General features: G+C 37.9%; 1 protein-coding gene across 1 annotated transcript in view; it reads right to left on the reverse strand.

Annotated features, from left to right (window-relative positions):
• The window catches only part of LOC123674115 (discoidin domain-containing receptor tyrosine kinase B-like), a 408,546-nt gene that overhangs the window by 14,120 nt on the left and 382,409 nt on the right, over positions 1–12,017 (reverse strand). Inside the window, exon 13 of the mRNA XM_045608987.1 lies at positions 3,187–3,369. Coding sequence (XP_045464943.1) covers positions 3,187–3,369 — 183 coding nt within the window. The remainder of the gene's footprint in view (positions 1–3,186; positions 3,370–12,017) is intronic.

A 12,017-nucleotide genomic window follows, 5' to 3' on the forward strand; every position in this document is an offset into this window, starting at 1 on the left:
CTGTACAGCACCTCCAGTCTTATGAAGAAGAAAAAATAAGATCGATTAGAGGATCGCTTCAAAAGATTACCAGTTTTTTCAACACGGCATTCAACGCTGCCGGAAGATGGGAGGAAGTAGTGGACAGCGATGGACAATACATTGAATCATTAATGTATAACCAGTTTTTTACAATAAAGTCTCGAATTTTGGAAAACAACGGCGGAAGCAAAGTTGAATGCCTATGTATTTAATTACATTCACAGAACAAACTGTTGAATGAGCAATAATTTGATTTTGTCCTAGGTCATAATATTTATGGTTTGTATATGCATGTCTTTCTTAGTTTTCATTCATTCAACAAGGTGTAGCTTTTAATTTCCAGTATTGCACCAGAGCAAATCATCTTTATTCGACTACTTACATAAACTTCGTAAGTAAATATTTTGAACTTCGACTTTGTTACCTTTCATTTATACATGTTTGTTACTTTTTTTTTTTGTATTCTTGATAATGTCTGAATATGAATAGACGAAACGTTGGCTTTCTCCAAATTGGTCTACCTTTTTCTATCTTTTATTCAATAATCTTAAAATGAAATAACCACACTCATTTATTTAAAAAGTTCATGTTGGGTTAGAAATCATACGTAACAAAAGAAAAGACACAGTTCTACAGAGTAATCATAATCCTATAAGAGTCCTCCGAACAAAACGTAACGCGAACGAAGTGGATCACATCACGAAGAGAAAACAAGTCAAATAATGCATTCAAAGGGACAAAGAGTGTTGAACGTTGATACCGTTTGAAATTATAAATAATATAAACCGTTTAGACTTTGTCGTCCATTACGATAATCCCGGATCGTAGAGGACCAGACGAAACGAAGGGGGGGTGGGGAGGGGTTTAATTCTGTTTGCCGAAGGACAGACGGCAATGTAAACTAATTTCAGCTTCTCAGAGACCAAGCTGCATTAGCCAAACTGAATATAGAATTCGTTAGCATGGGGTGTTAGGTAGATGGCGCTGCCATCAAATTATTACTCGTACTTTGTGCTAATTCGGGTGTGACGAAAATTAAGGTATGTTTGAAAGCTATGGGGTCGTGGGTTGAGAGGATATACATGCTTCTCTCACTGCGCAGATGGAATGGATACAGGTGTTTTGCGGGGGAGAATTTTGCATCAGGCGTTATCTGGATTTTGATGAGAAGTAATTGGGTTTTTGAGCAACAGGGAAAGAGAAGGTAGTGTGTCCTAATATGGTGTTCTAGAAGAAAGTTTATAGAGAAGGATTCAAAACACGAGGCAAAAAATTGAGGAATTTGACTGATATTTTTGATAAAACGTGAAAGAATTTTTTGGGTAATCTTGGTAATTTGTTTACCAATATAAAAGTTGCTTCTTGAAGTGCGAAATATGGTGTAACAATAATCTTTATAAAGGGTGTTTTTTTAGAGCTATAGAACTTTAAATTGCAATAAAACAACGATGGATTATTCGATTGACATGAATTTTAATTATCCGCAAAATGATCTTGTCGCATTACATTTTGAATATGATGAGCCACGGCTGGCTCGGATGAAGTCCAATTTTCGATGACTTTTTCCAACATTTGTGGCCGTATATCGGCAATAACACGGCGAATGTTGTCTTCCAAATGGTCAAGGGTTTTTGGCTTATCCGCATAGACCAATGACTTTACATAGCCCCACAGAAAGTAGTCTAGCGGTGTTAAATCACAAGATCTTGGAGTCCAATTCACAGGTCCAAAACGTGAAATTAGGTGGTCACCAAACATGTCTTTCAATAAATCGATTGTGGCACGAGCTATGTGACATGTTGCGCCGTCTTGTTGGAACCACAGCTCCTGGACATCATGGTTGTTCAATTCAGGAAAGAAAAAGTTAGTAATCATGGCTCTTTACCGATCACCATTGACTGTAACGTTCTGGCCATCATCGTTTTTGAAGAAGTACGGACCAATGATTCCACCAGCCCATAAAGCGCACCAAACAGTCAGTTTTTCTGGATGTAACGGTGTTTCGACATACACTTGAGGATTAGCTTCACTCCAAATGCGGCAGCTTTGTTTGTTGACGTAGTCATTCAACCAGAAGTGCGCTTCATCGCTAAACAAAATAAAATGGACGTAGTGCGCGATACGTATTCCGCACAGAACCATTATTTTCGAAATAAAATTGCACTATTTGCAAGCGTTGTTCAGGCGTGAGTCTATTCATGATGAATTGCCAAACCAAACTGAGAATAAATCACTCGACAGCTGTTTAATCGGTCGCCATCTTGAACAGTAATGCCAACTTAAAGTTGTGTACCTCGAAAAAGAACACCCGTTTCATTCAAAGCACTTTCACGCTTCCAAAGGGAGTGGTCGGGATCATCACGAACATATCGATTAACATTTTATATTTGAATATTTGTTTCGATACAATAATAATGACAATATAACGTCCCGAAAACCATTCGAAATAAATAAATAATAATACACTGCTGATTTCCACAAAATTTTGTGGAAATCAGCAGTGTATTATTATTTATTTAAAATGAATTTCCATCAAGTGAAGACCGAATCAATCAAACATTCGAAATAACATTAATTTCTGATTTTCAAGGAATACTTATTTTGAAAGTATTTTCAATTTTTTTTCCAAAGATAGGAGTCCTTCATTTATTCATCTATACAATACGAAATGAATTTTATTCGAAAGGGGGTGATTGTTTTTTTATGCCAACTAAGCACAAAATCGATCCCTCACGTATCAATTCAATTACTCTCTCAGTTCCATTTACTGCGGAAACATATTGTAATTCACTTATCAATCTATTTTCGCGGTATTGCTTCATCTATTTTGAGTAGATATCATTAACATATAGTAATTAATCGAGTCAGAGCGAGTATTGTCGAACAATATGTTCGTTAGATGGAGCTTTCCAATATCGGTTATTCCAGTACTGATGTAATAATTATAACGATCGACTCGTTTCTGTTAACGCACTTTGGAGAAATCCATGAGCATTCCATTTCTGTTATTTTCAGTGATAAAACTTCAACTCAATTTTTGACAATCGTGCTTAATATTTTTGCGTCGGTTTTCGTCTATAGGGGATGAAATATCTGACCTTTGATGAACTGATTTGCAATAAAAAAAATAAAATATAGGTACAAGTAATATAATGATTAACTCACCTTATTGCTGGAACACCATCTTCATTTCCTGTTCGTTGTCCTAGGAATTTCGGTAGTTCCCCTGGTTCAGAGTGTTCTATGAGGGCACACATGGGTTCTTCTTGACTGCAGAAGCCTACAACTCTTGCCAAGTTTGGATCTCTCAGTCCTGCCAACCAGCTCGTCTCTCTTAAGAATTCGTGTCTGTGAAAAGGTTACACCATTAGTAACTTAGAAAAATTGGTTATTGTCTGAAATTAATTATAATAGCATAATATATGATGGCTAAAGAACATTTTTTTTTTCGGAAAAAGTACCACCTCGAGCGAGACTCCTCGATATGCGATTGGAACTTTCAACTTTCTCGGTAGCTCAGTTGGTGAGAGCACTGAACTGGTGATTCGGAGGGTCACGGGTTCGAGTTCCGCTCGAGGAGGCACTTTTTTCGGAATTAAAAATTTTTTGTTAGCAATCGTGTATTATGCTATTACTATTAGTAACACTCATTCATGATTCATATGTAATCTTTATAATTTTATCATTTTTTCCATGAAACACCTACTAATTTGATTGACTCAAAATTGATTCGACATGGTTATAATGTTGAAAACCGGACAGTGAATCAACAAGTTCGCCTATTTGAAATCAGCCACATATGTTTTCTAGGATAGAGAATTATCTTCGGTGATGATTTTTCTTTCTAATTCTTTGATTTTATTTTGTAGCTCTTCATTTCGTTGATTAGATTCGAATGTTGTATCTTATTATGTTATTTGGGAGAATTTTCACACTCTTGGATTAATGCTTGTAACTTCTGGTTAAGATATTCAACAAACAATGTGAAATAAGCTGCTGGGGTTTTTGTCCAAGGGAGCAACGTCTGGAGAATACGGCGGGTGGGGTAGGACTTTCCATTTCAACATTTCCAAGTATGTTTTGATCACTTTCACAACATGGGGTCGAGCATTGCCATGTAAAATCACTTTATCATGTACTCGTTGTATTGTGAGCGTTTGTCATTTAATGCTCAGCTCAAACGCATTAATTGCGTTCGATAACGATTGCCTGTGATTGTTTCATTCGATTTCAACAACTCATAATACAGTATGCCGAGGTAGTCCCATCAAATACTGAACATAACTTTGGATCCGTGAATATTCGGTTTGGCCGTCGACGTGGAAGCGTGGCCGGGACATCCCCATGATTTTCTACCCAATTTTCTTGTTTCTGAATCATTCCCATGATTTTCAGGAGTTCCGAAATGGTGTGTTGCCTCACTCCCAATGATCCTGCCAATTCTTGTTGCGTTTGACACGAGTCTTGATCAAGAAATGCCTCCAATTCTGCATTTTCGAATACTTTCTCTCTTCGACGTCAAATTTACCGTTCTTGAAGCAGAAAATTAAAACCTCCCGCTAAAGAAGAGAATTTGGCTCGTAAGCTGACATGTTTAATCGAGAATAACTTCATGATGCAGACACAAAGTTCTGCTGCTCTTAAAAAAAACACCCATCAAAATTACCCCGGTTCCGAATTCTTCGAAGACCCATTATATTCCCTAAGAAGTAGGGTAGTGTACATAGTATTACGCTCATAATTGGATTGATTGAGACCCATTCAGGCCCCCTTTCTCCAAATTTTCGAGTGCTCTACTTCGTTTCGGTACATCAACATGCATTTATTATTCATCCGCAGCCGTGGGCGAACTAGGAGTCGACCGCGACAGAGCGCCAAGAGGACTTGGGGGAGAAGAACAGCTGGATTGCGGTGTGGCGACTTTGGCAAGCGCGCCATGCAGCACGTGGTCTGAATGATGAAAAAATATTTGACGGAGGTCGAAGGTAAACAAGGGTTTGTTTCACTCTTGTTTGTTGCCGAAATGAAGGATATTTTACGTTCGTTCGGACACGTTGAGATGAAAGATTTAATTGCGGTGGGGAGGGGTGCCACAAGGGAGAATCCCGCTTCCGTTGGTTGGTAGAATTGGATGAATACTTTCAGTATTTTTTTGAAATGCATTCTGAATTAATTCGCAGCATTCGAAATTATCTACCAATTTGTAAATTGGTTTACTTTTTGTTTATTGAACTTCCTATGTTGGCACTCCTGGCTCAACCCAAATCCTCATATTATCAGGCCAATTGAAGAGCCCCCGAACTGAGGCACAGATGGCGGTGCTAGTATTAAATCCATGATTTTTAGCTAGTACCAACTTCAAACGATAAGTATCAAAATTTGACAACAGTCTGACCATTAGTTTGTGAGATATTGCGCTGTGAGTGTAGCTACTTTTGTTATTTGAAAAAAAGAATTTCGTGTGCTGATAAAATACAGTTGAAGCAAAATCTTGGCTTGATGAAGAGTTTCCGGGGTGTGCACCAGGAGAATCAACCATCATTGATTGGTGTGCTAAGTTTAAACGTGCTGAAATGAGTACCAAAGACGGCGAAGGCAGTGAATGCCCAAAGGAGGCAGTCACCGACGAAAAAATCAAAAAAGTTCACAAAATAATTTTGTGTGACCGTAAAGTGAAGTTGATCGAGATAGCAGACATCGTGAAGATATCATCTGAACGTGAACATCATATCATTCACGAATATTTGTACATGAGACAACTGTGTGCAAAATGGGTGCTACGCGAGGTCACAATCGATTAACACAATCATTAACAACGTGTTAATGATTCTGAGCAGTGTTTGAAGCTGTTTAAGTGCAATGAACCTGAATGTTTGCGTTGATATGTGTCAATGGATGAAACATGGCTCCATCATTTCACTCCGGAGTCTAATTGACAGTCAGCTGAGTGGACTGCACACGATGAATCGAATCCAAAGCGAGGAAAAACACAACAGTCAGCTGGCAAGGTTGTGGTATCAGTATTCTGAGATGCGCAAGGTATAATATTGATTACCTCCAAATGGGCCAGATCATCAACAGCGATTATTATATACCGTTATTAGATCGTTTAAAGGATGAAATCGTTAAAAAACGGCCCCATCTGAAGAGAAAGAGGTGTTGTTTAATCAAGACAATGCGCCGTGTCACAAATCAATGAAAACAATGGCAAAATTGCATGAATTCGGCTTCGAATTGCTTCTGCATCCATCGTATTCGCCAGATCTGGCCCCCAGCGACTTTTTCCTGTTCTCAGACCTCAAAAAAATGCTCGATGGAAAGAAATTTAGCGCCAATGAAGAAGTAATCGCCGAAACTGAGGCCTATTTTGAAGCGAAAGACAAATCGTACTACAAAAATGGTATCGAAAAGTTGGAAGATCGCTATAATCACTGTATCGCCCTCGAAGGCAACTTCGTTGCATAATAAAATCGAATTTTACCAAAAAATTTGTTTTACTATGGTAGACCGGGGACTTTTCAATTGGTCTGTTAGTGAGCAAGTTAGGATATTATTTTAGCAACTGCAGATTCAAGGCGAAATGATTGAATACTTTTTTTGTCACTTTTTATTGAAAAATTATTGTGTAAAATTTGAAAATTTTTTTTTTTGGATTGCACTCGTTTTCACAAGACTCCTTCAATATGCCAGGAGAGGTTGATGAATAATTTCAGGGTTTTATTAGATGAGTAAACAATCTAACTTATTAACTAATGAATTGTTCAAACAACACAATGGGGAAGTTGATATTAAGGGTCAAAGGTACCCTTCCACACTGAAAGAAACCAGACTGTTTCATTGTATCCTCGGAGATATTGTTCAGACGAGTAAATAATAATTCAATTATCCCCATTTATTTGATGTACAAACAGAACCGTTTTGACCAAATATTTTGTCAAGGAATGTACCCGCTGAACATCTGACCATGCACGTTTGCAATATGTTAGCTCTAAGAGGGTTCATAAATTTGCCAACTCTGGAAGCTGGAGTTATATACCGGATGTTAATTTAATTATAGGTTGAATTTTTTATGGAAAAGCTCTCACAATAACAGTCTCATATTTTAGTTTGGATGTGATAATGAATTAATTGATGAAAATTATGTAAAGAATGAATTACGTTTACATTTACAGAAGATACGTTCATGAACTTTGTTGTATTTGATTGCTTTATTGGGAAACTATTGCTTTTATGGACACAAGACCAGAGTTAACTTTTTGGTAACGAATCGTTATTTTGAACAGATATTTTCAAATTGGGAAATTTTGTTGTTTCGTTAAAAAGTTCTGTTGAAAAATCCAATTGGGATTGCATGTTTCACATGTTTTCACAAAAAAATAAAGAAGACATTAGTAGTACTAAACAAACGGCATGTTCGGGTATCTGTACCTGAAAATCGGTTGTATACGGGGTGGTCCAACAAAATTCGACAGAATTTTTCGAATATTTCGAACAGAAACCAAGATAACGGGTGTTTTTTTCGAGGTATATAACTTTAAGTTGGCATTACTGTTCAAGATGGCGACCGATTTAACAGCTGATAAATGATTTATTCTCAGTTTGGTTTGGCAATTCATCATGAATAGACTCACGCCTGAACAACTTTAACAAATAGTGCAATTTTATTCCGAAAATAATGGTTCTGTGCGGAATACGTATCGCGCACTACGTCCATTAGCGATGAACAACTTCTGATTGAATGGCTACGTCAACAAACAAAACTGCCACATTTAGAGTGGAGCTAATCCTCAAGTGTATGTCGAAACACCGTTACATCCAGAAAAACTGACTGTTTGGTGCGCTTTATGGGCTGGTGGAATCATTGGTCCATACTTCTTCAAAAACGATGATGGCCAGAACGTTACAGTCAATGGTGATCGGTATAGAGTCATGATTACTAACTTTTTCATTCCTGAATTGAACAACCATGATGTCCAGGAGCTGTGGTTCCAACAAGACGACGCAACATGTCACACAGCTCGTGCCACAATCGATTTATTGAAAGACAGATTTGGTGACCGCCTAATTTCACGTTTTGGACCTGTGAATTGGCCTCCAAGATCTTTGCTTTAACACCGCTAGACTACTTTCTGTGGGGCTATGTTACGTCATTGGTCTATGCGGATAAGCCACAAACCCTTGACCATTTGGAAGACAACATTCGCCGTGTTATTGCCGATATACGGCCACAAATGTTGGAAAAAGTCATCAAAAATTGGACGTCCAGATTGGACTACATTTGAGCCAGCCGTGGCGGTCATATGCCAAAAATCATATTTAAAATGTAATGCCACAAGATTATCTTGCGGATAAAAGAATTCATGTCAATCGAATAATCCATCGTTGTTTTATTGCAATTTAAAGTTCTATAGCTCTAAAAAAAACACCCTTTATATCGAAATATTTGAAAGATTCATTCGTCTGAAACAGGCTGTAAGTCGAGAATGACTCAAGATTTATATGAGATAAGAGATCGGGGGTCCTTGATGAATTTTTCTCTAAGTATTATAGTACTCGAGATGCTTTCAGTGAGCATAGAATTTGAGACAACCTTCACATGTAGTAGGGCTATCAAACTGAAGATCCACGAAGCCAATAGAGATCAAAAGAGCCGATTATTATCAAATCTCTCTTTCACTTTGTATGTCTCCTGTAATTCCATAAATAAACTGAACTCTACCAAGCCTGAACTATGAATTATCCTGTAGGAATTTCCTCCTGATAAATTGCCAATTTCTCAGTAATACCAACACTAATCTAATTTCTCAGAAACATAGAAAACATAAAATACGTATACCATTCCACCTTTGAATTTATGACATTCACATGTCCGTTTTTTCGCCATGAAACAATTTTTCCGATGGTCCATCTTCGATGCCGTAAATTGAAATCAATAATTCCTCCGGAAAACTGAGCCGTCAAATGATATACGGCCAGGGATGCCAGGAACATGCAACGTTAACGAATAAATTCCAATTTTTCTCCCCCCGATACGAAGGACATAATATCCATTCCAATGAATGTTCGATCCCCGGGGACCACATTTTCCTGTGCTAATAACATCAGTCAAAAGTTGGAATGGGCCCGTAACATTTCGACAATTGTCCCGACGGTATATACCGCGGGGAAAAATTTTAAAATGCACCATTCAATTTTCTACGGACGAAATGTCAACCGTTCAATATGTTTCATGAGCCAATAATGCTGCACGGCCTGCCAGTTAGGGATCGATACAATCCCGAGTATTGCAGAACTATTCTCTGAAAAACCGCAGCGAATATTGCGAGAAATACTTTTTTTTTTGTGTTTGTGGTACAATATTTCAATTATATAACACACGTGAGGTTTGGAGCTGTTGCATGCTCGTTCAGTATAGTCGAATTGATTCAGTTGAAGAATACGCTAAACTTTACAATTGTAAAGTATAAAATTGTACAATTTAAAATTGTAAATCTAAAAAACTTTAAAACCAGTTTCAACAATAAATCCTCGAATTTCGAAAAAAAAACAACTTTAATCAACAATTATCGAGTTTTGTTAGACAGGTGATTTTTCGGTCCAGAAGTCGAACATACTCGTCGTTTTCTTATGTTCAGGGAACGAGCGCTCAAAAACTATCTATCGGAGACTAAAATTAGAACAATTTCAACCAATCTCAAGTTTTGTTAGACCACCCCGTATACAACAGATGTACGGTCCAGATACCAGATTGTTTATTTATGTTCAGGGAACGAGCGCCCAAAAACTATCTATCGGACACTAAAATTGTAACAATTTCAACCAACATCGAGTTTTGTTGGACCACCCAGTAAAAAACCGATTTTTCTCTCCAGGTACCAGAACATGCCGTTATTCGGTTATGTTTGGGGGCCAAGTGCTCAAAATTAACTCTCGCACACTAAAACAGTAGCAACTTCAATAAACCAAAATCGTGTTTTGTTAGGCCACCCGTATACAACCGTTTTTTCGGTCCAGATACCGAATTGTTTCTTTATGTTCAGGGAACGAGCGCTCAAAAACTATCGGACACTAAAATTGTAAAAACTTTAATCAACCAACATGGAGTTTTGTTAGACCACCCCGTATAAACCGATTTCTGTCCAGGTACCAGAACATGCCGTTATTCGGGGGACAACTGTCCCTATAAACAACGGATTTTCCGGTCCAGATACAAGATTATTTGCTTATAATCAGGGAACGAGCGCTCAAAAACTATCTATCGCACATTAAAATTGTAACAACTTCAACCAATGTAGAGTTTTGTTAGACCACCCCGTATAGAAGCGATTTTCAAGGGACGAATGGTCAAAAACTATCTATCGGACTTTAAAATAGTATCAACTCTAATCTACCAATGTAGAGTTTTGTTAGACGACCCCGTATACAACCGATTTTCAAGGGACGAGTGCTCAAAAACCATCTATCGGACATTAAAATAGTAACAACTCTGATCTACCAATGCAGAGTTTTGTTAGACCACCCCGTATAGAAACGATTTTCAAGGGACGAATGGTCAAAAACTATCTATCGGACATTAAAATAGTAACAACTCTAATCTACCAATGTAGAGTTTTGTTAGACCACCCCGTATACAACCGATTTTCAAGGGATGAGTGCTCAAAAACTATCTATCGGACATTGAAAAAGTAACAACTCTAATCAACAAATGTAGAGTTTTGTTAGACCACCCCGTATACAACCGATTTTCAAGGGATGAGTGCTCAAAAACTATCTATCGGACATTGAAATAGTAACAACTGTAATCTACAAATGTAGAGTTTTGTTAGACCAATCCGTATACAACCGATTTTCAAGGGATGAGTGCTCAAAAACTATCTATCGGACATTGAAATAGTAACAACTCTAATCTACCAATGTAGAGTTTTGTTAGACCACCCCGTATACAACCGATTTTCAAGGGATGAGTGCTCAAAAACTATATATCGGACATTGAAATAGTAACAACTCTAATCTACAAATGTAGAGTTTTGTTAGACCACCCCGTATTCAACCGATTTTCCGGTCCAGATCGCCGAACATGCCGTTATTTAGTTATTCCGAGATTAGCCCCGTTTCGTAGCGAGAAACACCCTGCTCGACATCGACTCTCTCTCCGACCCTTAAAATTCACGGTCATGAAACGAAACACGAAACCTTCGAATCGGCGAGCCCATCTCTTATCGAATTACAAACCCGATATGCGAGCACTTTTCAGACGAGCCATTATGGAAATGCGAAATGGCAGCTTTCCGTTAACGATGAGCGATTTTAGCTATTAATTTGCATTTCAGATTCGAACCATCGATTTTACGGGCGGAGTGCACTTCGATGCACTTCGGTGTTGCGGATTTTCACCTTCATCTCTATGCGCGGGGTGTCCGCGAAGGAAATGAGTGCATAGTCTGCACTTTCCTCCGGGTTTCTGGGGCGCGCTGGATGGAATTAGTGTGTCAACACCGGCTGCATATTCGATTATAGGAAATCGAGAGGGTTGCTAGGGATTCGGTTTGATCTGGCTGTTAGAATTTGGGGAGTTATAATGAAATTGTAGTGAACGCATTCGAAACCACATCGAATCTTTTCAAACGTTCAACGAACGTTTCGACAACGATGTTAGCATCTTCAGAAATATGTAGTTATTGAACATTCAATTTAATTTAGTTTTATCGTAGTGAACATTTATTGCTTTTCGAACTTAAACATGTTTTCACCAAATCTTGTCAGCATTGGAACAATTGGAAGAAAAATGATAATCTCAAGCATGTTTATTGCAGTTTAAGTGTACAACTTTGATTGCTGTAGCAGTAAGTGGAAGTCAAAATAAATAGTCATACAAAAAACTCAGGTATTTGTAAACATAACGCCATCGAAATATTAGCCGATTTGTGTCTGCATCATAAAGTTATTCTCGATTAAACATGTCAGCTTACGAGACAAATACCGTCATTTGCGGGAGG

The sequence above is a fragment of the Harmonia axyridis genome, chromosome 2, assembly GCF_914767665.1.
Source record: "Harmonia axyridis chromosome 2, icHarAxyr1.1, whole genome shotgun sequence".
Taxonomy (NCBI): Eukaryota; Metazoa; Arthropoda; class Insecta; order Coleoptera; family Coccinellidae; genus Harmonia; species Harmonia axyridis.